General features: G+C 38.3%; 1 protein-coding gene across 5 annotated transcripts in view; it reads right to left on the bottom strand.

The window, feature by feature from the left end:
* The window catches only part of Mpp6 (membrane palmitoylated protein 6), an 86,838-nt gene that overhangs the window by 53,846 nt on the left and 5,112 nt on the right, over positions 1-27,880 (bottom strand). For 4 of the 5 annotated variants that reach the window (XM_021189920.2, XM_029534954.1, XM_021189921.2 and 1 more), the window contains exon 2: positions 967-1,085. In XM_021189920.2, coding sequence (XP_021045579.1) covers positions 967-1,083 — 117 coding nt within the window. In that variant the 5' untranslated portion in view covers positions 1,084-1,085. Of the gene's footprint in view, positions 1-966; positions 1,086-12,577; positions 12,608-27,880 lie in introns of those variants that run through there. The other variant, XM_029534955.1, reaches the window with a different exon arrangement.

The raw sequence follows: 27,880 nt of genomic DNA, 5'->3' as shown, positions 1-27,880 counted from the left end.
AAAGACCTTTGGAAACTACAAGCATGCTATAAAATGTCTTACATGTTATTAAAATTTCTAAATCTACCTAAAAGCCTTAAACGTGAGATCAAGGACAATAAAAAGTGGCAATCAACAGCGTAAGATCAAGGGAAGGGTAAAAGGCCTGCTGAACACAGGAGCCCAAGGCAAACCTTTTATAGATGAGACTAAATACCCTCCTTACTTCAATTGGCCCTAAGCTGACCTCAACACAGTAAGCCATAGGGCAAGCTGGATGCTGAAGTACTCCTGGGTATCATCAAAACACAGCAATATTAAGTATATACAATATGAACATGACTTGTTACCACATGACCTCATCATGTGAAGAATGAGCCACATTAATTCATTTTTACTAGTAGATAAGGTATGGTTTTAGAATCCTTAAAACACAAAAAGTGATGAAAAGGAAAGCAAAACCAAACCGCCCCACAGGTGAGAGCAGCACTCTATCAGTACAAAGCAAAGAGGAGGAGAAGGTGGGTCCACAGAGCAGAGTGGGCAGAGCGGCTGGGGACCACCAGCCTGGCTCTCTGGGACCAAAAACACTGAGAACAACTCTGAGCATGGGCCAGCAGGTGTGAAACATGCTCTATGATCAAAGCAAATATCAGGAAGTTGTAAGAGAAATCAAACAAAACCATGAATATGGTTGTAAAAATGAGTAATTTTGCTCCCAAGTTGATTAAGAAAATACATTTAAAATATCAGGGTTATGCAAGAAAAATCTAAACTTTAAGGTAATGGGACAAAAGCTAAGAGTCATTTGTCTCCATTGGTAGAATAAAGGCAATAAACCTTATCTTTACATATCATGGGACAAGTGTCATTTGCTAACTATGCAGAAAGGTGTATCAACTCAATTCCAAAGTGGGGAACACTAAAAAGATTTCCATAAAAGCATTTTCAAATTAATTCAATAATCTTATGAACAAACTAGTATACCTTAGCAAGTGACTTCACAATAGGATTCTCCATAATCCCCTTGAGGAAAATTAGGTCTATTTCTTCTGCTCCTGTAGATGAGGGCAGCTCTGTAAGGTTTTCCAAAACTTGCTGCATTTCTGATGAGATAAAAATCAGATAAGAAATTAGTGAATACATGAATAAAGGAAAACCCAAATAGAAATCAGGCAATTACACTGTAATTAAAATATGCCAATCAATGGCTACTTCATTATGAGAATTTCCAGAGTGACTACACAACAGAGCAATAGAGAAAAATCAATACTTTCCCTAAATAGAGTAATAGCCACTTAAAGGTAAAGTAAGATGTTCAGATACGAGGAAGTCATAAGATTATACTACATAAGTCATTTCAAATATATTGAAGACAAATTTTGTACTAAGAATCACTAATATAAGAAAAGATGACAATACTTTTTAAATTATTAAGAAAGGAAAAGTAGATATTCCAATAGGATTTGTTACAAAATGAACTAAAATAGAAAAATGTAGAAAACTAAAAGGTACATTTAAAAATATATGAGGTTTCCTGAGCTGTCAACCGCAAGACACTATAAAGTATGTAGCATCATTACAGCAACATAAAAATATTTAAACTAAGTTCATAAATGAAATTCAATACACAAAAAGATGACAGAATATAGATTGATAACTTTTTTACTGTTTTTATTCCTTTCAAGATTCCTATGAGAAGACCAGCAAAGTATCTGAGTTAAAAAGGAAGAGGAGGAAGAAGAGGAAGAAGAGGAGGAGGAGGAGGAAGAGGAGGAAAAAACAAATAGCTAGGGAAAAAGCATGAGACTAACAAACACACACAAGCCTAGAGACAGTAGAAGCAGAAACTTAGACAAAAGAATGAGCCAACCCCACCCTTCAATTATTTCATTAGTTCCCTTCTACCTGGCTATAGTCATATCTTGACTATCAATGCAGCCTATTTATAACTGATAGCTTCCTCTTACTGCCACGAATACTTGAGACAAGCAACTTAAAAGAGAAAATGGCTATTTGACTCACGGTTTTGAAGTTTTCATATCCGACTGATTGACTCATTGCCTTGGGCCAGTAATGGCACACCATAGCAGAAGCCCATGACAGGGCAGAGCTGTTTACTTCATAGCCAGGGCAAGAGAAAAAGAGACCAAGGCATCTAACAGAACTTTTGAGCGCATGCCTCAATAAAAATCTCCTATGAGGCCCTACTTCTTAAAGGTTTTGTCACCTCCCATCATGTGTTGGGAACTTTTGGGAGGGTCATTACCGATCCAAACTATGGCAATGACCCATAAGGAAGTAATTTAAATGTAAATTTTAAGGCTATTAACCCTTTTAATACATTGCTGGATTCAATCTACAGCCACCTTTGTAGCTTTAACCACCCAATCCTTCCTTAGTCTGGAGACAAATCCTCTCCTCTTTACCACCATTTGTATAAGACCACTTTGCTCACCTTTGCACAGCTAATTCACTCATCTTGCAGAAGCAAATTTTCAACCTCACTGGCTGCTATAATTAGAATGAATCTCAATCTTCTCTCTCTCTCTCTCTCTCTCTCTCTCTCTCTCTCTCTCTCTCTCTCTCTCTCTCTCTCTCTCTCTCTCTCTCTCTCTCTCTCTCTCTCTCTCTCGATATATCCATCCATCCATAGTACTCTATAACTCTGTCAAACACATATAATACTGTGACTTTATTCAAAACAGTTTCCTGTTAAATTCTGAGAAGTGCAGAAATCATGCCTGTCTTGTTCCTAGCTGAATCGCCAAGAATTAGGATGCAGTTTGGTATATCAAAGATTCTCAATAATGTATTTTCAGTCAAAAAAAATATATATAGCATTTCAATGTAGCTTAACTATAGTTTTCAAACTATATATTTACTCCCATGAATTATTTTACAAGGTTATGACAGAAGCGGTGTGTTTAACTGTTTATACTACTGAAGTAGAATAGTTTTTACAGAAATGTTTTCTACTGTTATCTTCTACAAATATTGTTATTAAAGAAAAATGTATATTTTTCCCTAAAGAGAGACAAAGATGAGGCAGCCACATACAATCTTCCACAGTATAAGTCTCATGGCAGTCACCACACTTCCCAGTTCTAAGGAACCTGCAAGCTGTTCTGTTTCCTCCCTCATTAACTTACTGGTTTTGTGTGAAGGTTTGAGATCTTCTCACAGACTTCTTCCTGAATGTTAATGTGCCTTGGAAAAGGCACTGTGAAAGGATTTCTTAAGTTTTAGCTTTGACTGGTTGTGTGCAACAATCTTAATTCTTTTCCTGACATTTTGCCTTAAGATTCAGTTGAATTACCTCTATGCACCAGAACATAATGGTTATCTTCTACCAGTGACCCCAACTAAGTAACTTTATGGAACAATTCTGAACTGAAGATTTACTTTCTCTTCATTTTCTTCCTTGTAACAGATTAACAACTTTGAGTTCATTTAGAGAATTTTAAAAATTGTATAGGCATAATATTATTTTTATTCTATAAATAAAATCTTGCATATCAACTGAGTCTGGAAACATCTAGATATCACCATCTCTAATTTTCATCATTTAACTATTTTAGTCAGATTTACCAATATGTTTAGTAATAGTTTTTCCTTGTAGATATGGTTAATCATTAATTATTCTTTATATAAGAAAACATGTTAGTACATTAACTGTAGCAAAAATTAAAAATATTCACAATTAAGTGGATAAAGATTAAAAAAACAAAAACAAACAAAACAAAAAATCCTCATATCAATTCAAGTAAGTTTTGCCAGCAGTAAGTAATAAAAGCAGCTTTATGTGGCCATTTGAAAGTGTGGACTGATACTCCGTTTCAGGTACTTCTCTCTCTTCTAAGATCACAAAAGTCAATCTATCTACCACAGCAGCTATGCTTCTCTATGTACATCATATGTGTTTGAGGTACAGCATCACTGTATACTTCCCTAATCACCATGTATCCAACAGCAACACATATACTTCATTTTTTAAAAGATGTATTTACTGTATATGTGTGAATGTCTTCCTATGTAGATATATGTGCACCATGTGGCTGGTGCCTGTTGAGGACAGAAGGCAGCATTGGATCCTTGGAGTTGAGAGTTATGGGTAGTTGTGGGCCACTATGTAGGTTAGGTGCTGGGAACTCATTCCTCTGCAAGAGCAACTGATGCTCTGAAATCACAGGACCCCTCTTCAGCCCCAATACTTCTTCTGTAGAGCCTCTGAAGATTTTTGCATACATGAAGAAACAATACTTTAATATGAAGATTATCCAAACATACTATTTATCCAATTTCTATGAAACATTTACGTTGTTTCCAACTATTTATGTTATTATGATTGTTGTGTGGTTTTATGAGTACTCTATAGGTAAAATTTCTGGTCATAGGATTTCTATATCAGAGACTATTTTTTATGAGTATGGTTATAAATTGGTATTTTCAAGAAATAATACCAATTTACAATATGCTTTTGCAGTCATTTACCTTTTAAAGTTCTCTAAATTTTAAATGTACTACATATACAAAGTATATACTTTGATAGATTTTATATATATATATATATATATATACACATATATATGTATATATATAGCAAAATTATAAGAGTATTAAGATACTGAACATATTCATCTTTCAGATAAAACAGAAGGATGGCCTCTTTATTCACTTTTATAATAGATCTTCCCACATATGCCCTTATTTTTCTTTCTTTAAACAATTTACTGTATTGGTTACCAGGACCTTTAAATAACAACCATTAACACCCATCCATACAACAAGCTCTTATTTTTCCCTGACTGTTCTCTGATTTTTGTTTCTAACTTTTCATGTTTATTTATACTTCTATTCGTGAATGTAAACTGTATGTCTGCCAAGTAAATAATGAAAGAGTAACACTGCTATATGTTTAGCACTATAAGAAATTACTAAGTTCTTCAAAATGTTCATATGCCATTCAGATCTATACTACAAATATGCTACCCACAGGCCAGTACAGGTCTTAAGTAGTGCTCCACCAGTATTTCAGTACACTGCATTTTATAAAGTATGTGTATGATCGACTTTAAAGGATTTCTTCCCGGTCTCCTTTTCTAAGTCTGAAATAAAAAGGTAGAGCTTTATTTATTCCCTTGTGACATATATTTCCTACAACCAGACTCATGTTCAAGCATTGAGACAACACAGAAAACAAGATTTAATGAGGTTTGCCCCAGCCTCTTGGAAAGAATTTTTCCAAATAAAGACAAAAGACCCTTCTTTCCTTTAGGATTTTCAGCTTTAGGAATTGTATAACCATGTCAACACCATTGCCAAACGTTTCCAGAGGACTGGAGAACAGGAGATCACCAAAAGGTGGTGGAGAGGAGGGAGGGTGAGAATGTGAAGAAGTAGAGGAGGAAGGAATGATGGGAGGGCTAGAAGCAGGGAGAGGATGACACGTGGACAGAACCTTGCACTGCTGCTGAGGATCAGAATAAAAGCCATTTAGTGGCTTTTGCAAAGCTATGACCAAAATCCCTGGGGGAAATAGTTTAAAGGGAAGGATTAATTTTATTCATGGTCTAAGAGGGCCCATGGTTGCATGTGGCAGAAGAGGTATCTATCTATTTCCTGTCCTCATGGTGGACAGAAAATAAGAGACTAGAAGGACCTAAGACCAGGTTCCACCTTCAAAAGCAGGCCCCCAGTGACCTACTTCCTCTAGCTAGGTCCAACCTCCTAAAATTTATACTAAATTTTTATACACTACCACCAACAGAGGAGCAAGCTTTCAAACACATGAGTCCAAGGGAGACGCTTCCTATTCACACCACAGCATTCTGTTCTTGGCTCTCCATCTCATAATGCAAAATGCATTTAGTTCATCACCAAGAGTCAGTCCCTCAAAGTCTCGACAGTTCACACAATGCTAAAAATGTTTGAAAGTCTCTTTTGAGACTCAAGACAAACTCTGAACTGTGAACTCCCATTACAAAAAGGGAGACTGGAAGATGAGCTGGGAATGATCAGACCAAAGAAGACTAAAGTCCAGCAGGCAGACTCTGCCTGGGATCTATGTCCAGCATGAATCATGCATGAGCTCTAAGTGGTGTGGGAGGCCCAGTCTCTATGGCTAAGCTTGCTTGCAGTCCACACCGCTTCTCTTCTGGTTGGTGCCACCTGTTATCTGAGGCTTTTGCCAGAACTTCCATGTTTCAGTATCTAAAACACCTTGACAACTCCACTGCAGCCTAAATATCCCCACAACTTCACATACGGCCCTCTCCGGGCTGCCCACAGGATTCCAACTTTACTACACACCGCCTGGCCTCCCCAGGTCTCCCTTTGGCGTCGGATGGAGGCCTCCTGTATCTCTGCACTGAGTACACCAGCATCAACAATGCCAAGGTCTGTTGCCAGCCTGCGCAGTGGCTGGGTGCTTCTGGACAAGAACTGCATCGGGTTTGCAATGCCTGGGCAGCTAAACCCACCAAAGCACCTCCCCAGGTGACCCTGTATGAGCAAGAACACTTAGAGCTTTCTCCTCAACTTTTTAACGCGTTTGAAACCTTCACACCCTAATCATTCAAGGGGTCAATCTGGCCAATTCCTGAGAAGTCATAAGGCTTTTTCACACATCATTCAATTACTTTACCTCTTTTTAAGCTGGTTGCTTTAGAAATGGTGACCTCCTTAGCTGAAACCTTACAATGGCTTTTCTGCAAAACCTGAAACTTTTTCTGATCTTTAAACTGAGCTTCCTGCTTCAATTCTCACTCTAAGGTCAACAAAGAAGCCAGAAATCATAATGCAACAGACTATTACTTTGTCCTGAAATTTCCTCCAAATTTTAATTAGTCTATCACTTTTAAATCCTACTTCACTCAAAGTCTTAGAACACGGATAAAATACAAAGTATTTATTTCAGCAAGTAATATGAATGGGTTTTAGTCCAATTCTTGGTAGTGTCCCCATTTCTGTAATCTTATGAGGCAACCTTTCTTATCTGTATTTTTATCTGCACCCTGGCTTCTGAGCTCTACCTAGAATTACCTACCCACTACGTTCAGATTATAGCATTCTAGACTGTCTCTACACTCTGACTTTCTCCCACAAAACAGTTCTAAAGGATGACACTAACAACCTAACTTCTCTGGTACTAATTTCCTGTTTATATTGGGAGATTTTGCTGTGACTAAAATAAATAAGGGAACAGTTCCTGAAAGGAATCACTTATTTGGTCTTACAGTTTCAGAGGGTTCAGTTAGTCTGTTGGCTTCTTTACTTTGGCCTTAAAGAGTGACTACCAATGCAAAAGGAGTGTGTTTGTCTCATGGCAGAAAGAATCCAGGGGCACTCAAAGGATTGAAGAGCTGGTGCAACCTTCTTTGAAGAAAAACATGCCCTTCAATGACCTACCTCCTAAAGAATCCAGAATCTCCCAAAACAGTGCCACCCAATGAAGACCACTGCTTCAACACAGGGCTCTGTGAGGGAGAGTTTTGATTAAAATTCTATCAAAACCTTCCCAGTTTTTCAAGTCACAGCTTAAGTATTTTCTTCAGGCATTCCAATGATGATTGCCTACCTGGCTTGGTTTTGAGCTGTTCCGAGTTCAGGGGAAGGAATATTCACTCCACCTCTGCACACAGGTGACCAGCTCAAGTCAGCACAGGTTTAGTGCCTTTCTAGTTATCTGTCAGTCTGCAAACAGCTGAGCCATGGATTCTGTCCTGGTTTCATAGGTTGCTCACTATGGGAAAGACAGGGTTCACTGTGCTCTGTGTATTTGACAGGAACCCTCCTGTGAGTTCCTTAACCAAACCACGGTGCTGCACTTCCTCAAATACTTTTCCTGGCCCTTTTTTCCATCGCTGTAATTTCTATCCCAGGTCAAACTGGAATGTTATTATTAACACTGTCCCACAAGCTTCTGAAGCTCTTTCTCCTAGCCACTTTGTCCTCTCTACAGGAATAAAGGCATTTTATTGATCTTCATGTTTACTCTGACTCCTCACATTGACTAGTGAACCTAATCAATGCACCTGCAGTTTCTGATATAGTACTTTTCCAATCTAAACTTAACATTTGGTTCTCCTGGCCTCTTTTTGTTGAGTCTTTACTTCTTTTTCAGTATATTAAAACAGACAGTTCAATGTCCCTGTCAGACCTAACCCCATGCCTCGTTCATTTCTACCGACTGTCATACGGATTATAACTTAGATTATTCTAGGTTCTTGTTTGTTTTGCAGTCATCATGGCAGTTTTGCTGGAGCACCGAACTCTTAATACACTGTAGTAACTGGGGTTTAGTTTATTTTTCCAGTAATCTGTCTTAATCTGACAAGAGGAGACAGGCAGGACATGTCTCAGTCTAGTTTAGACTGGCTCCCTTGAGATTCTGCAGAGGTCTCTACAGGCGTAGGTCATACTCACACACCTTGAGCCTGTCTCTGTGTATGCAGGTTTGGAAATTCAAGTCCTTTAGCTTTCACTTTTGCCAAACCTTCTTGGGTCCCCCTGTGTAGAAAGCATACTTCAGCTCTCCTTTCTAGGATTTATCAGTAAAATTTCTGTTCACAAAAACTTTAACCTCACGCTAACAAAGCACTAGGTTTTCTCTGTATTTCCCAGCAAATTCACCACTTTCAGCAGCAAAGTAATAGGTTTTTGTGTTCCTCATAATGCTTTCTTAGTGTGCACTAAAGCCACTCCAACTTACAGGTAGCTGTACATAACTCAAAAACATATACTATAATAATTGTTTCTCCAGCTTAAACGGCTATAACAAAGCACAGGAGCCATGGGGTGTACATTATAAGAAGACAAGATGCTTAGCATATGCTCAAACCAAATAGTACTGAGATCTATAAATTCTACAAACACACATCTATGATGCAGCTTATAAATTAGGCATAGTAACAAATTGAGAGTGATTAATAACACAACAATCATAATAAAATATCTTGTCATTGGCGTATGCTATTTGTTTTCAGATGGCAGTTGATCCCACAGATCAACTGAAACCACAGAATATACAACTGCTGATAAAAGGGAGATCCCATACCACAGTCTTTTATTTGTTTCCTACAGTTACGTGGTGGAGTGATGACATAAAGGTACCAGTGTGATTTAGTGGAGGCATCTTTTTGAGGTTGCAGTCTGCTGACTTCTCATTGCTCTCATAGTGTACAACGAGGCTGAGAGCTATCTCGGGTCACCTTCATAAAGGTATTAATCCTACTCATGAAGCCCCATACCCTAGGGCTTATTTCCTTAAACTATCACATTTGGGTTAGGACTTCAACATCTGAGCTGTAGAGAGTCATATTTAGTCCATAATAGTGATTATTAAATGAAGCCATGATCCAAACTGAATCCATATTCTGAAATAGAGTTCCTATTTCCCCAACTGTTTTAAATAAAAATACCTGACCAGACAAAGAGAAAGTATGGTTTTCATCACTTACAAAAGCACTCCTCTTTATTTGTGGTTTTAGTTCCCTATAATCAACCGTGCTGAAGTTACCAAATGGAAAAATCCTCATGGAAAAAATTGCCTTCAAAATAAAACCGACACTGTTTGCATTGAGTACTGAATTCTTGCACCATTCAGTTCAGTTCTATCAGAGACATGAAGTGTTTGTTTACTGGACTCACTATATGTATTTCCCAGATAAATATACACACATGCGTGCGTGCGCACGCACACACACACAGAGCCAGGCCAAATATGCATGAGTTCAATCCTTCTTTAATGTAATAATGGTCCCAAATGGCAGGGAAAATGATAGAAGCACCAAAGAGAAGCTATGAAATATTTTACATGAAAAGTGATCATTTTGGTTTCCCAGGGAAAGCATGCATTCTGCGATAAGGTTGCTAAGATCTATGGTAAGAACAAAGAGCCACAAAAAGGTGAAAAAAGAAATATGTAATAGTTTCCTGAAAGTAATTACAAAAGTAACAATTACAACGCATGATAAATGCTTATAATGCAAAGGCATTAAATTTGTACATATAGTTTGTTTGTTTTTGTTTTGTTTTTAAAGGTATATAAAGGGTTCTAGAACTTGAGGTTTGGGCACCTATCTCCCAGGGACCTAGAATGAAACCAGATGGATAAGGGGCACTACTCTATCAGTCCCCTGAAGATTCTGTTTGCCTCCTTCATGTTACATCTCTCAAATATTAAGAATTTACACTCCTACAGGGTCTCATATAGTGTCTTACACAGCACAAATAATCAAAAAAATTATTAGTGAATAGATGCATGATGCCATGAAAGATTATTAGTACTCACTATGCGTTATTTTTCTTTTTATTACTAGCTATAAGCTCTACTTGAAAACAAATTATTGGCTAACCAACAGACACATATCAAAGCTAGAATATAATGTCTCTGGGGTTAGTCTGAGTTCACAATACTATCAGCATTTGCAAGAGGCTAGAGGGAACTCTTCTAAGATGCCTTACACAAAGTATAATTAAATTTAACAGTAAGTTTTCTAGTAGAAACTCAGCAATTTTGTTGTGCTTGAATTTGACAAATTGTCGTAGCCTAAGATTCAATAAAATTCACACATGAAGTAGAGAAGCACAGTAGCAGAAACAGAAATGTGGGGAACAGATTCATGGGCATCTAAAGAAGGTGGAGCTCTAGAGAGAAAGAGAGAACACAAAATGAGGAGAGGAAACAATGAGAGAATGAGAGCTGGGTATATTCTAGAACTAACAACTATGAAGTTGCTGAAAAATGCAACACTAAGCACCTAGCAAAAGAGACTAATAAACTTGTGAAAGTTCCGGACACTGGGACCAAACAGAGAGGGAGAAGTACAGACCAAGATTTAGGAATCAGAGTTGCTCACTGACCACATCTAAAGACAGGAGACAAAGAATAATCCCTTTAAAAATTTACAGCTGAAAATCCTTTGCCTTATCAAGTGTAAAGCAGTTATATAATTTTATGACTTCCTGATACAAAGTTTCACAAATTCAACCTGCCTCAAGTGTTTCCTAAGAGTATAAAAAGTCATACTGCCACTCTGACAATGAAACAAAGAACAAAAGAGAAAGGGATGTAATCCAGGCCCTAAAAGGTCAGCCCAGAAGGTAAGAGTAATAATGTCCAAGAAGGGACAACCAGGCCCAGAGAACTTAGGTGTGTACTGGCCAAGTAAGAGGCTCCGGAGGGGCATCTTTAAGAAAATAAAGTTGACAGGTTTAAATAAGTACCTTAAAAGTTGATGGAGAAAATTGGCAAGGATTTCAATTTTGAACAGTAGTTAGGTAGTGTATTTGGAAAACTAAGCAAATGATTATTAATGCCAAGAAAATTAAAACACAGGAAAGGAAAATGCTAACTACAGTTTATGAATGCAGTTTATCAATATATATATAAAAGCATATATATATATATATATTGTGTGTGTGTGTATATATAGGAATATACATAATGTTTAGTGTATATATGCATATGCTAATAACTATCTGCAAAATTACTATCAATAAAATAAAAACAACTATCAATCAAGCAAAACTCCCAGCATACTGATGCTGGGGTAGAAGTGTATACTGGGTATAAAGAATGGCAAAGGGCAGAATGAAAAAGGGCAAAGTGGTCATCTCACATAATTAGATTTTTAAAAAGCCAGGCATCAGTAATGTACACCACTCCACTTACCTGATACAGAAATAAAACCCAAAAGACTCTGCTTAAAAAAAAAAAAAAAGGTTCAAACTCATCAAAAAGAGAAGTTGAGGAGCAAAATTATTTTTGACTTACATGTGTATTAACGTTTTAAGTTAAAAGCTAAAAACAACAACAAAAAACAAGTGCAGCTATCATGTGTAAATAACAACCAGTTTAATTACAATTAACTTCCAGAATTTAAAAGGTAGCTGTTGACCTGACGATGCAGCCTAGTGGTAGAGGCTTATTTAGCAGGTATGGGGCCTTGGTTATATCCCAACACTGTCTAAAACAATAATGATGACAAAAAGCAACTTTTTATTTTTAAAGAAAGCCTAAAGATGTTATCTTTATTTCCAACTTCATTAAAGTACTCTTTAGGTTTATAGCATGAAGTATATTTTAGTAAAACATTCAACTAAAATGTAACATATCAAATATTTTTTAAAACCCATGCCATAAAGAGTATTTCCAACTTTAAAAAAGTATGACCATTCTCAACATTTGTAAATATAAAACTTAACACAAGTAGAAATTTTCCACTTAAGCCCTCATAAAACTATTTGTATTTACAGCCACACTTAATCTAGTGTCAATCTAAAGCATTTACTTTAACAGACACACTAGCAATAATCATCTAGTAAGGAACTGAATCTCAGAAATCACTTGTCCTACAATCAAACAAAGTTCACAGCTGGGTATGATATTATGCTATACTAAAATGACAGATTTTATAATATAACAGAATAAGCCCATAAACTTAAGAACATTTTACTCTCGCCTCAATGTTCAGACTGTTGCTTACTTTTGCTTATACCACTCCCTAAAAACAGCATTGCAAAAGAGTAATATGAAGTACTCCATCAAACACTGGGAAACAAGTTATTTCCCCCAAAGTTCCTACTTACCCACCTCTTCTGAGCACAGATGCTCAGTAGGAACTATGGCCGGAATGCAGAGAATCCTCACACGAACGTCACAACAGTTAAATATTAAAGCAAACAAACAAAACACTTTATTCTATGTGTCCAGGTGAAATCTCACACATAATAATAGCTTTACTAAACATTTAACAATGTTTGGAAATTTAATAAGCCAAAAAGTTCTTATGTTGGCAAAAACTCAGATTATATCAGATTCAAAATAAGCAGATTCTTTTAGGTTTTAATTTTAAGCCCATTTACCTGAAAGAGTCTCTGGTTCTAAGAACTTAAGCAATTTACAATCTGTTCAAAGCAGCGAGAGAGCACACTAATAACTCAACTATAGAATATTTCTTTCCTTGCTGCACATTTCCCTATGCAGACAACTGCATCCCTTGCCAACCCCCGTCTCTAGCAGTAACAAACTGTACTGGGTGTCATCCTTTCAAAAATACTTAGAACATATAGTAAAATTTAACTTATGGCTTTCATAAATTTTAAAAGCTTACATATAGCTTTTCAGATGCTGCAGATGTTTCACAAGTCTGTTTCTCAAGCAGCCTTCTGTTTTAACAAAGTTTCCTCCACACACATGGGCTTATAAGACAGCAGCTTACACTGCCCATGTGACATGCCTGCGGGCACACATCCAGTATATGGCCAAATCATGAGCACTTGTCTTGCTCCCCTCTTCTTTCAGCAACCTTCCCTACTCCTAGACACAAGTTTTCTAGTGTTTTCCATCTACTCTGTAGACTGTAACTGTTGCTGCCCAACTTCACATTCCTGTTGTAAAAGATTAACTTTTGTGAAAAGAAAAAGGGGAAGGGGAAGAGGCTAATTGCTGATGTTTCCCTGACATTCATCTCTACCTATGGAATGAAATGCTTCAGCATTTCTTGCCTAGTTTCCTCAAATATCATGAGGAAATACAGTCTTCTTGTTTCACAAGGTTGCTTTCTGTGCAGTGATTATACATGCCCGCCGGTTCACTACGGGACAATGACCCCTGGGTTATTTCTCACATATAATTCCAGGATTTCCTCTTTGTTTTATACTTCTACATGCATAAAAGCTAGCATCTTCCTCAGCTACAAATAATTATGTTTTCAATTTTCTAATTTGAATCTCAGTCCCCTTTTCAATGTTCTTCTCCAGCTTGCTCCAGCTTGCAGCAGCCTCTAGAGGTGAGCCCGCACTGGGTCTCCACTCTGCTACTGCTCTCTTCAGATTTCTTCAGTGCCATCTGGAGCAGCCTGACACACTAATCACACACTCTTTTGAAACCACAGGCTATCACTGCCTGTGCTGTGCTTGTCAACTTGACACAACCCTGGACATATCTGGGGAGAGGGAACCTCAACTGAGAAAACGCCTCTGTAAGATCAGCCTCTTCACAAGCCTGGGGGGCACTTTCATGACTGATAATTGATATGGTAGCGCCCTTTGTGTGCAGTGCCATTCCTGGGCAGGTGGGCCTGAGCAGGCTAGGAAGAGCATAACAGTCACAAGCCTCAGAAGCCCTGGCTTCCCCATCATAGACTGTAACCTACATGCCAAAGAAAAGAAACCCTTTCCTTCCCAAGTTACTTTATCCCAGCAGTAGAAACCTAAGACACTGCTGCCAGTATCCCAAACAAGTGCCTTCTTCTCAAGGGACCTTATTTAATTCTGGGGCTTCATGTAGCATTAATCTGTTGACTTTGGAAACCCCAGTTACAAGATGGAGCTCTTCAACTACCCCTTAATGTACTCCACCTGGGAGTCACAAAGACTGTGTTTTTATCATTTTTAAAACTATTCACCCACCTTACTAAGCTGAGTCCTCCTACTATAGAGCCAAACTTTCATGTATATTATGATGTCTCTATCTGTCCATTCTCTTTATAAGTTGACTCTTGGGCTGGAGAGATGGCTCAGCAGTTAAGAGCATTGTCTGCTCCTGTAGAGGACCTTTAATTCCCAGCGCCCATATGGATGGTCTCAACTGTCTGTAACTTCAATTCCAGAGGATCTGACATCCTCTTGGCCTCCATGGACACAGACATCCATGCAAGTAAGACATCTATGCACTTGGGGAAAAATAAATAAATACATAAATAAATAAAAAACCTCATATTTTCTCTTCTCTAAAATGTTTCTACTGATCTACCAGGCATGAACCTTCCTCCATGTTGTCTATGTCCATTCAATGTTCAGAAATATCATTTACACTGACCCAAGTGAGTGAGATACAGCTCTTGGAAAGAAAGTTAAACCTACATTAAAGCAAACCAAACAAACAAAACAGAGCTTGACTAAACATTGCTATCCCTGATGTTCTTGACTAAACATTGCTATTCCTGATGTTCTTTTGCCCTGCAGTCAACCTTCTTTGAAAAAGTTTTGATCTGAATTCTAACAAAACAGGTTGAAACTTAGTACAAAAAAATAAAGTATTACTATTAAATCAATACTGTCTGAAAGAATTTTTATAAATCGAATGAGCACTAAAAAAAAAGAAACAGGCTGTATAGCAATGCTACATTTTACTAATTTTAAACATTTGCGTCATGTAAAATGAGTATCTCAAAACTATTAGACTGATGAATCTTATCAGTAGACTGTTTCCAAACAGCACTCAGTTTACATGTTTACTTAGAAAAATAAGTAGACTTCATAAAGATCCTGTGACAGCTTTGTTTTGCAGTAATGAAGATCAAACTCACAGCCTGGCACATATTAGCCAAGTGCTTCACCCCTGAGTTACATTTTCCAGTTCAATTCAGACAGAATAGAAATGACTGGAGAAAAATCACCTGCCTCCCAGCATGTCCACCTCTGCGGCACTAACTCTAAGCCACTACCACCTGTGCTGCAGTGGTCACCTGACAAATTCCCCTATTTCAATTTAGTTATCAGCAATATTCTCTACAGAGTAGCTAGAACTGTCACTTAAAACATAACACAGACCCATCCTACTGCTCTTTATTAAAATTGTCCCCCTATAGACACACCACACTCTGGCCCACAGCCTGCCATAGCACCTGCTTGAACCTCTCTGAGTTCATTTCCAATAGCTCCTTGCCTCTTGTCCACTAACCTCCTCTCCTCTAAGTGTGCCCCGCCCATTTGTGTCTTTCGCTTACCTAGCATCTTTTCCCTGTCCTACTATCCCATTAGAAATCACCTAGAGATTCCACCCATCTCCCTTCTTCCTCCCCTTTCCTCTTCCTCTTCCTTTCCTTTCTCCTTTCCTTTCTCCTTTCCTTTCTCCTTTCCTTTCTCCTTTCCTTTCTCCTTTCCTTTCTCCTTTCCTTTCTCCTTTCCTTTNTTTCCTTTCTCCTTTCCTTTCCTTTCCTTTCCTTTCCTTTCCTTTCCTTTCCTTTCCTTTCCTTTCCTTTCCTTTCCTTTCCTTTCCTTTCCTAACACAGGGTTTCTCTGTGTAGCTTTGGCTGTCTTGCACTGCTCTGCAGACCAAACTGGCCTCAACCTCACAGAGATCCACCTGGCTCAGCCTGGAACACTAGGATTAGCAGCATGCAACCCCACTGCCCAGCAGTCCCATGAATCTTTATTTTCTTTAGCACTTAGTGTAGTTGCCACCTACTCAGGAAGTAAACCCAAATCTCCCTGTACCCTAAAAGCACTCAACCTGTCCCTCATCATCGACACACTCACCTAGACCTATCTTCCTTGCTCACGTCTGTGTCTGCTCAGTCGCTCGCTCACGGCCCTGTTCCCTCTGACACTCAAGACACTGCCTTGATCCACAGCTGGCACTTGGGTACTTTTCAGTGTCTTATGTCTGTGAAAGCTGTGTCTTCTAGGATTCACACTCGGTATTTCCCATAAAATGTTCTAAGGGCACCAAGTTTGCAAACCTCACCATGGTAAAACCCAAATCTGTTCTGTGCCACCCCCCTCCCCGATCCCCTCTTAATCAAAGCTAGCAAGTGTAACTAGGCACTCTTGTATGCTCTCCATCACAAAGACCTTGGGAATTCAGAATTTCGCATATTTCCCAATCACACCCCCTTTCGTTATTCCACTGTCACTACTTTAGTTTATAACTTATTCCCTCTCATATAAAAATCTAAAACCAATTTGCCTATCCTATATCTAGTTTATTTTTGTGTCGCTGTGATAAGATGCCCTGACAAAAGCAAGGCAGGGTGTGTGTGTGTGTGTGTGTGTGTGTGTGTGTGTGTGTGTGTCAAGGAGGAAGAACAATGAGTGCCTGTAGTTACTCAGCTCCCTTCCCCACTTACACACGCCATGATTCCAGCCAGGCCATGGTGCCACTCAGGGCTCACACCCTCGCACTTCAACTAATGAAACCAGAATACCCACAAGAGGCACCCCAGAGGTCTCTCAGGTGACTTCAGATCCTGTCAAGTGGATAATTAACAGTAACCGCCACATCTTGCTATGGTTTGAGTATGACTTCTGTCATCTGAAACTCATATTGGTGCTTAATCTCTATGGAGAGATAAGAGAAGGAAATATAACCTGACTACAGTATTGATAGGCTAGGGCTTTGGAGTGTATTAGGATTAAATCTTAGAAGGCGGAGGGAAAAAGGATAGACATGCTTCCTGACACTCTACCAACATGAAGTCCAATGGCAGATGTGGCCATGAACTTCCAGAACTGTGAGCCAAGTAACCTCTTTTCCTTAACTTATCCAGTCTGTGATACTGTGTTATTACTAACCTTAAAATGAGTAAGACAATCTCTAATATCACCCTTTAAGTGAGCTTTCCTGTACACAAATGTGCTTCTCCCTCCCCTGGGAAGACCATTCATTTACTAGTCCACCATCAAGTACAAAATCTAGTTTCTTTCTGTGGCTCTGCCCTATTCGTCCATACAGGGATTTACTCATGGTCTCCACTAAAGGATTCAAAGTTCAAACATACCCACCTGTTTCAGAAACTGAGCAGAGAAGTTACAGTAAAAACCCTTAGTAAACATCTGGAAGAATGTGCCCCTAATCAGGCTACATGGAATTACCTTGAATAAAAACCCAGCCAAGCAAGAGCACAGAGTTCCAAATGCCTAATTGAACAGACAATAGAAAGGCAGGCTGCTGAAGAGAAGAGCAGGAAACGCTGGGTAACCCTGCACTGTAGCCCTAAGAGGCACACACAAGCTTGTCCCAAGATTTTCTCTGGGCCTCCCTTGAGAATGTGTAAATACAAATACTTTTCCTTTATAGGACAGACAGTCAATACCTCCTGTGTAAAGCTGAAAACACAGATGTTTTCTAAGACACACAGTTTATTTTTAAACCTAACAGTGCCGCTCCTCTACTGAGGGTCTTGGAAATGTGCTGGAGCATCATGCTGTGGCCAGGACCCATGTAGCTTTAAGGGTGATTCTCCACCAAGGATCTGGCCAAAAATGCTAGTCACTGACTGGTAGGGAACATCACTAGTGTAACAACTCTGAAACTGTAGCAATGAATAACCTTATGAAAAAAGACTAGGGAGAGAAACTTTTATTTTCTTTTTATGTAGCTCAGGCTGACCTAGAAACTGAGATATCCACCTGCCTCTGCCTCTGGAATACTGAGATTGAAAGCCTGTGTCATTTTATTTATCATGTGTCTTAGTTAACTGCTCTATTGCTATGAAGAGACACCATAACCAAGGCAATTTACAGAACAAAACATTTAACTGGGGGCATGCTTACAGTTTCAGAGGACTGATCCATGACCATAGGTAGGGACCTTGTTAAAGGCAGACATAGTACTGGAGAAATAGCTGAGCTGAGCTAAGCTTTACATCCTTATCTGCAGGAAGCAGGCGGGGGAAAGACAGACACTGGGTGTCTAGCATGGGCTCCTCAAACCTCAAAGCCCACCTCTAGAGGCAGATTTTTTTTTTCCAACAAGGGCATATCTATTCCAATAAGGCCACACCTCCTAATCCTTCTCAAACAGTTCCTCTCCTTCAAATATATAAGCCTATGAGGGCCATTCTCATTCAAACTATCACTTCATATAACAATTTCTTTTAAATTTTCATTTAAAGTAAATATTTTATAAATAAGTAATGGGTCTGGGTTTGGTGGCACATACCTTTATTTAATCTCTGCACTCAGGAGGCAGAGGCTGGCAAGTGTCTGTGAGTTCAAGGCCAGCCTGTCTACATGGTAAGTTCCCAGCAAGCCAGAACCACAAAGTAAGACTCTGTCTCAAAAAAAAAAAAAGAAAAAAAATCAACATAAATAAGTAAGTAATGGGACTGGGACTGGTTAAATCCCTCCCTCGAAGCACCAGGGTCAGAGCAACACACCTGATTACCCTGGAATTCCTGGGCTCCTAAGAGCAGTGTCTGCAAATCTTTTAGCTAAAATAGCTCAAGCATTAAAACAGGTTTACAAATGCTCACAGTGTGCTCATGCAATAAGGGAAGGTAGAGATGCTGCTGTTTTGAAGCAGCGGCTGTCACATCAATGCTCCTCACAGCTTAAGAAAGCCCTAGGGAGGTGTTAAGAGTCAAACAATAACCACCAGAGTTTGCAGTACAGACTGGGATGGTCTGAGGAATAACACTGAATAAATTATCAAAGGTCTCAGTAAAAGATAAAAATATAATCAGTGCATATAAGCAGCAGACAGGAAATGGCTATTGAAAGAAAACATCTGCTTAACCTCAGTCCACATGTGTCTGAACAACAAATTCTGCATACTTACTTGCCAAGGACTTGGGAAGAAGAGCTGTCTAGGAACAAAAAACTTGAGGTCAAATCTTGAGTCTATGTTCTGCTGGAGATAGCTTTCCATCTCTCCTCTGCTCGGAGATCACCAGGCAGCTCTCTCTCTAGACTGCTTCCTCGGGCTATTCTCTGCTCCAGACAGTTCTCCAAGCAGTTCTTTCAGCTAGTCTAAAAAATTCTCTGGATAACTCAGCTCTTGCAGATCATAACCTCAGTCTTTTATTTTATTTTATTTATTTTATTATTTATTTATGTAATTTTATTTTACATATCAATCCAGTCATTTACTCCAGGTTCCCTTTTGATTATCCCATGAATCAGCATCCCAAAACCCCAGCCCCTTAGTTCCATGAAAAGAGCGAGCATGTATTTTAACAATGCAAAAAGCATTCAGAGATCTGCCTGCCTCTGTTATGCACAGACATTGATAAACCAGTAGGGTGGGCCCCCATCCTGAAATTACACTTTCTACTACACCTGGGGCTAATCTTGCTCTGTCCCAGGCTGACCCAGAACTCAGGAATCTGTCTGTCTTGGTAAGCATAAACAAAAAACCTTGGCTGTGTGGGATCTCCTGTAATCACCACTCCTTAAATCTCTTTATCTCCTTCCTTTGTATCTTTCTGATAAGTTGGCTCACAGTGCAGCAGCTTTTGTTCCTTTGGATTTGTGAAGCCCTTCATAATTGCATCCTTATATTTTACATAGTTGAGAAGTTATATGTTTCAAACCCATGTTTTTAGAGTTCTTTCCACAGCCTTAAGGGCAGTCCTGAAGGTCCCAGCGTTTACCATTTTGCCACAAGTTCACCTCTCAGACTCATGCCGTCTCTGATTATCGTAAAGTTATTACCATTAAAAGGGAGGGCATTCCTTGAAAGAGGAAGTAAAATACATAATACGAGCAAGAGCAAGCCTTACAACCACAGCAGCCATCTACACTCAGAGGCCCATGCTTGCTGGCCCTGTCCTAGGGGCAGGAATGCAAATGCATTGAGCTAATAAGCACTAATGTTTCTTTAATCTAAAAGTGAAATTTCACGTTCACCTAGTAAATACCTGACAATAATTTGGCATTAGAGACATAATACAATTGTAAAATACATTTGCTATGTTGTTCTTTTATGCAATCAAGAAAAAGACATCAAAGCTGATGGATGCTAAAAACCCCTTAATATCAAATACTGGAATACACGTCAGTCCTATGGCTGTTAAATCTTGTTTTTAATATTCTGTGATCAATATTATCATATCCTTACTACCATTAATAGCTTTATTTGGGGGAGACTAGAGGGGGAAAGACAAAGGGACTGAAGCAGGGCCTCTTTCTATAGCACAAGCTACCCTAGAATTCTCTATTCCCAGGATACCCTAAAACTTGCAATCCTCCTGCTTCTCCCCCTCCTGAGAATTATAAATATAACTCAACAAGATCAGCTTGATACCTTAATTTTCTAATTTTTGTAGTTCTTCTATACCTTACGTGACAAACCCCATACAGTCCATGTATCACAATTACTGTCCTTTCAGTGAGATTGGCAGTGCGTCATGCAGAGATAGATGAAATCCTACTTAGAATTTTATACCTAAGTAGATGATCTCAAATAAACTCTTTCATTTTTTTAATTAAACAATCATATACAGTTAAGAGTACTAACACTTAGGGAACATAAGGATTTATTATTTTAAGGAGGACAGGGGCAGAGGGTGTAGATCAGTGGTGGACAATATACCCAGTGTGTGTGAGACTGGGCATCTGTTACCCCAACACATACACATGACCTAAAATAACTTTAAAAATCAGATCAGGACTTATCTGACGAAAAAGGCAAGTTTCTGGGGAGATCCGCAAACCTGAAAACTCAGAGACAGACTGCTTAAGAATCCCTGGAAAAGTTTAAAGTGTGTCCCCTAAGCCGTTTGGTTTGTTATGGTGGGTTCCCAGCATTCCTCAATTTACTCCTTACAGTCCACTCTGACCACTGTCTCTCAGCCTCCTCAGTTCACCTTTAACCTCAGCTAGTAGCTTCTTTCTGACTGCAAAAGGCTATCACACAACTCACTTGGAAATAGTTAAGTCAAGGAAACCTCTGCTTTTCTGTTTGGGAATGTTTACATTTCTTTTCTGACAATCTAGGCTTTCCTCTATGCAACCCAACTCCTTCTGTAACACCCAGAGCTGTTCTAATCTCCCTGACCTTTTTCATCCTGTCTGCACAACTGCACACCTCATTCCTAAATTCATCCATGTTACTCATTCCATGGAAGGCCTTTCCCTCCCTTGTCAATTTCTAACCAATTCATGGCCACTTCCTAATTGGGTGCAATCAGTTTTAGTCTTCAAACTTATCTCAAAATTAATGCAACCAAACAGAGAGCAAGTTTCAACCCATAGGGAACATTTCTTTTTTTTTATAAACATTATTTCTAAATAATTAAAATTTTATTTGTTTGTTTGTTTGTTTATTAGGGCTGGATACATGAACACCAGAGGACAACTTATCAGATATTTTGTTCCACCTTGAGAGTCCCAGGGATCGGCAGGCTTGGAGGCAGGTATTTTTACTAGCTGGCCGTTCTAGATTGACTTTCTGCTGTGGTGATAAAAAAACTGGTCAAAATTAACTTGCGGAAGAAAGATTTATTTCATGTTACAACTTCCAGGTCACAGTCCATGGCTAAGGGAAGTTGAGGTAAGAACTGAAGGCAGGAAATGAAGCAGAAGCTGTGGAGGGATGCTGATAACTGCTTGCTTCCCGTGGCTTGCTCAGTTTATTCCCTGGTACAACCCAGCACCACGTGTCCAAGAGCAGTACCACTCCCTCCCACTTCAACCACTAATCCAGAAATGCCTACTGACTGGACTACAGGCCAATCTGATGGAGGCAGCTCTGCAACTTAGGTTCCCTCTTCCTAGGTGATTCTAACTTCTGTCAAGTTGACAGAAAAACAATCATACTGTCCTACTGAATAATTTTATAACTTACAAGGTTATTCTTAGTAACAATGCTACTTATTTGCTAAACTTTCCTAATAGATTTTTAGAAATTATAAGCATAGCCTATGTTCATGGAATGATGTATGACTGGAGAAAACAAAGTTTATTTCCTCAAACTACATATTGGAATCTTGTATTATATATATATATATATATATATATATATATATATATATATATATATATATATGAAGTTCCTAGAATATTCATGTTCAGATTTATTTTCAGTGAAAATTTCTACTGAAAAGTAACAAAGTATAAAAAGATTCTTTTGGAAACATATAAGAAAGGAAAGCACAGATTTAGATAAAAGAAACAAAATTAGCAGAGTAGGACTAGAAAACACTGGAGTGGAGATAAGAAAGCAAAGACAGCAGACAGAAGAGAAAGAAAGAATGGAGGAGAGCCCTCCGAGTAAGAGCTTCACTGCTGCCTTCTCACCAACTCTGGCATGAAACTGTGAGCAGATGCAGACCCTGCTTGGCTACAGCAAGCTCCACAGGAGAAAGGGTTGCTAAAAGCTTCCCCTGACATTCCAGCTGTACTCTCTTTGAGACAGTAGACTGAGTCAGGACCTTTAAAAAGAATGTAAGAAAATTTTCACATAACTCAAAATTTTTTCTTAAGCAAGCAGTGACTAAATGCCTAAGCAATTAATTGTATATTATCATGACTTTCTAAATTAAGTAGCATAAACTGTTGAAAATATGTTCTTTTAAAACTCTCATTGGGAGACCATTAAAATATCTTAAGAACTTTTATGAGTTCATTCACAACTTCAACCTCCTTAACCTTATTTACCTACAAAGTCAAATTCCATCATAAAAAAAAAAAAAAAAAAAAAGAATCTGCTCTGAAGTTTTCAAGAACTCAAACCTGACAATTGAAAGCGTGCTAAAACTAGAGTGCCCCCCAAAAATTCAACCATCTTAAATGGTTGAATTTTTTTCATTTATTCTCATTCCAAAAGAGTAATGTTTAAAAAAAGAAAATAAAAACTATTTAAATATATTAGTAGTATAAAAATAAGAATGATTATTTCCAAAATAGGCAACTTCAAACTTTACTCAATTACCCTAAGACCTGAAGACCAAAGTGGCAGCTAGAATACTAAAGATGGACAATTTTCCTTAAAAAAAAAAAAAAAAGAAAGAAAGTTGAAATGTCCACCAAACAATATGTGCATGTAGCCATACATAATAAATTCATTTGAAGATGACCATACATACTCCTTTGAAACGCTAAAAGTACCCATTATATGTTAATGAACTACTATGGATCTATTAGAAATATATATATTGCTTTATTCAAAACAAGTTGCCACCTCATTGAATACTGCTTGTACTCTACAGACTTTTAGCAGAAAAATACAAGAAAAGCTGGGGACTGTGTGAGTTATAAAACCTTCATGCTGGAAGGACCTCAGCTCACCTACTGCACTTTCTTAGTCAATATTTGACCGTTGTAAACACACTGAAAGGTCAGATGAAAACAGACAGTAACTAGTCAACAGATCATAATTTAAAATAAAAATTATTTTCAAAATATTTACTTAAACCTATATTGTTGGAAGGAAAAAAATTATGAATCAAAAAAGGGAACTTAACTAAAAATCTATAAGGTATTAGATTCTGTGCATAGCACACTATACCATACAGAAAGAGAAAGAAGTTCCTGAATTACATTTACTGAACAACTAAAATGTTATAGTTTATTTATATTAACCAATTAAAATCACTGCCAGTATGGCAGTGCGCACCTATAATCCAAGCACTGGGGCAGGGTGATCACTAAGTCAACACCAGTTTGGGGTTACAGAGAAAGACCCTTTCTCCAAGGACACTTTGAAACTTTCTCTCAGCAAACGTACTGTTCTGACTAAGCAGAGCTCCATCATCTGAACATTATAAAAGAACAACAGAAAAGCTGAGGCTACTATCCAGAACCAACACCCTTATCGTGTTGAGAAAAAAATATGGGAAAAGAAAGAAGAAAATAATATTTTTATTAATTTAAAATTTAAATTAGAAAACTTTAAAGTTTCTAACTTAAACTTAAGCTTAAAATTAAAGTTTAAATTTTTAAAAATTTAAAAATTAAAAATAGTTATTTTTAAAATTTAAAAATATTTATTATATTTAATAAAAATAAATGTTTTTAGTAAAAAATGAAGTACAAAGCAGATGCTAAGAAATCATAAGATGATAAATCATAGTAATATTCTATAGTTTATAAATTCTATCATTTTAGTATTGTTACAGTTAGATTCAGTTGTCAACTTGACACAGACTTAAAGTCACCTATGTAGAAGGCACCACAACTGAAAAATAGATTAGATTGTATTGTTCCCTGGCTGTATGTCTTTTTCTTAACTATTAATTGACATAGGAAGGCCTGGCCCACCCATCTCTAGGCAGGTTAAGTCGAGCGAGCTGGTTGAGCAAGCCAAAGGGAACATGCTGTTGTCAGCAGCTCTCCTCCATGGTTACTGCGGGACTGTGTTAGATGATAGAATATAAACTATAAGCCTAAAATGAACCCTTTCCCTCCCAAATTACTTTTGGTCTTATTGTTTATTACTGCAATATAAAGTCAATTAGGACAAGATTAAACAAAATTTCCTGAAACATCCAAGAATTTCTAAAGAAGTACGGCATCAGTCATAGTCATCTCACTAGGTTAGAAGCTATGGAAAGAGGTGGTATCTGGAAATAAGATTTCAAAACACATGACTTTATGTATATCCTATTGTATTTGACACAGACTATGGTACTGCAGGTACCAAGTTCAATAACTTGGAAAGACCCAAAGACACTAAGGGACAAAACAAGATTAACTGCTATAATCAAGGGTGGGCAAGACGGGCAAACTGTGGAGTCCCCACCTCAGGATCCCCTCCACTACCAAGCCAACCGCTCAGTGATAATGTACCACAGGAGTAAGGAGCCAGAAATCCTGGAAAGACACACTCCTAAAATCAACACAATAACATTTATGTTTTAAGTGCAACACTTACTTATTAGTTAAGTTACTGATGAATCATTTTTTTGTAACTCAAATCAATGAAAACACACACACACACACACACACATAGTCACTAAACAGCCCTGGATGGACTAATTGTTATACATACAGCTTAGCCAGCCTCAAACCTGTCATTCTCTTGCCTCAGCAGCCCCAGTACTGAAATTCCAGGCATGTGTCACCACATCCAGTCAATAGATGCCCTGAGACTAGTGTTGATTGACCTGTGCAACTGACATTGTGGGTGACTGCTGCTTTCTTTCCAGGGCTGTCCGGGCACTCTTTGCAGCACCCCTCACTTAGAATCAGTCGCCAATAGCAACGCCTCTCATCTGTGACAATGAAATACTCCCGAGGATAGAGTGTCAGCAAAATTATCCCTCGTTAAGAAGAAGTACTATACAGGAGAACGGGGCAGGAAGACTTTCTTGGCCATTCTTTTTCTAAAGCAAACTAAATGCATACTCCTCTGAGATGCTGAACTTCCCAGAGGAATCCGCCCTAACCTCTGGAAACTGAACACTACCTTATCAAGAAAAAATGTAAAGATTGAGATCGTGTTAAATAAGGATCTTTTGAGGAAGATGAAAGTGGGGAACAGAAAAAAATACAGAAATGGGAGGGCAGATCTGAGAGCTTTGAAAGGTGGCCTTCAGGTGAGCATTAACAGCCACAAGATAAGAAACACACGTGAGAGGCGGGGGAAGAAGCAACTAAAACAACTCTCCAGTCGCGGACAGGCAGCCTTGTGATATCCTGATCTGGGCCCAATACTATTGATCTCAGGGATCTGGCTTTCAGAATGGTAGAAATTTACTGATTTTTGTTTAAGTCAGTAAGTGTGGCAATTTGTTGCAACAGCTGAGAAAAACTAAGAGACTCCGGAAATATTTTATTTAGATTTTTAAAATCTGCTGTTAAACCTGCAATTAGTAAATGAAATCTTGTATAGTGAGCACTTAGCATAGCTCCTGAACCCTACCAGGCAAGTGGGGAGAGAAGATCCAAGGGTCCTAAGAATAAAGACGCAGAAACCATCATTCACATAATGAATGTTACGCAAGTTATGTGGTACAGTTTGTCTTGAATGAAAAGAAAAATGGTGGATGATGTCAACCAATGACAGTTTCTTGAGGATGGAAAGCCCGAACCCTTACTATTAGAGACTGAGAAAAAGAAATGATCATGAGCAAAGCACAGGAGTCCGGAGTCCGGGAGGCGGGGTGGGGGTGTGGGGAGTAGGGGCGTCAGAGTAAGATGCCTGCTGCAGTGTGGACCTGCCTAATGTGGGAGGGGGCAGACTGGGTGCTAATGTTAAGTAATCTAAATAACACAGAACCTCAAAAACACTCTTAATGATTTGGTAGTAAATGGACTATTCCACAGGATGTATTCATTTATACTCAAGCTGTGACTCTTAGGGGCTTATATCAATATAAACATGCTAGAGTTCAAGTTCTTTACCATAGGGTAACTACAAAGGATGGGTACTTACACAAAGAGCACACTATACCAGTTACTCTGCAACAAAAGTACCTACAAAACCTCATAAAGCAAATCCTCTTTAAACATGTAACTAAATGTACTTATACTTCCCAAAGCCAATACTCCTCCACCCAAGATGAAGGCCCTCAGACGTCTCCCATGTCTCTAAGCCTGTCCTCACTTCTTTTCCTGAGCATATAGCACATAACCAAGTCATTCTCCTCACACTCTCACAAACTTCCAGCTGTCCTTTTCATAACATCTCTCCTACTCAGCTAATATCTCTGTGCTACAGAACAAGGTAACACAAAACATCCGATTCACACGCAATACAGTGAACATAACTTTCTTAAAACTATTTCGTTGCTCACTTGTTTGTTGTTGTTGTTTCTGGTTTTATTTTTTGTTTCTGTTTTGGTTTTTGAGACAGGGTTTGTGTAGCCCTGGCTGTCCTGGAACTCACTTTGTAGACCAGGCTGGCCTCAAACTTGGAGGTCTGCCTGCCTCTGCCTCATTAAAGGTGTGCACCATCACCGCCAAAAATGTCTTAAGTACATTTGCAAGTGACATAAAATTTGTGTTAAGATTTATTCCAAAGGCACCAAATTACTTTCTGTTTTTAATAACGGTAATAGGTTTAGTACCTTCCGCTCAGTCTTCCAGGCATCAGGACAAAAGATTATGATCTGACCAAGTGAGAAGGTGACCACCTGGTTTTTGCAGAGTAAAAGAGAAGGCCAGTTTCTTTAGCTTCATGAGTGAAGCCAGAAAGTAGTTAGTGTTCAGATAAATAAGTTGCATGCTAGTTCTTCAACCTCTATGTCAATTTGTTCACGTTTCTAGCCTTTCCTTAATTTAGAATTCAACTACATCTAATTTTAATACTTTATACTTCTGTAACAATGTGAGAAAACTGGATAAGCTCCATCCTCTTTAAAACCATTAGCAGAACTTCTTTGATCTGTGAATTTGATGGATAAAAATGGTATATAATAGGTTTTTTGTGTTTTTTTTTTTTTTTTTTTTTTTTTTTTAGTTTTTTATGTAGGATCTCACTGTATAGTTTTGGTGGCCTTGATTT

This window comes from Mus pahari, chromosome 2, assembly GCF_900095145.1.
Source record: "Mus pahari chromosome 2, PAHARI_EIJ_v1.1, whole genome shotgun sequence".
NCBI classification, from domain to species: domain Eukaryota; kingdom Metazoa; phylum Chordata; class Mammalia; order Rodentia; family Muridae; genus Mus; species Mus pahari.
The sequence above is the reverse complement of the archived record's forward strand: the minus strand, read 5'-3'. Positions and strand labels throughout refer to the sequence as shown.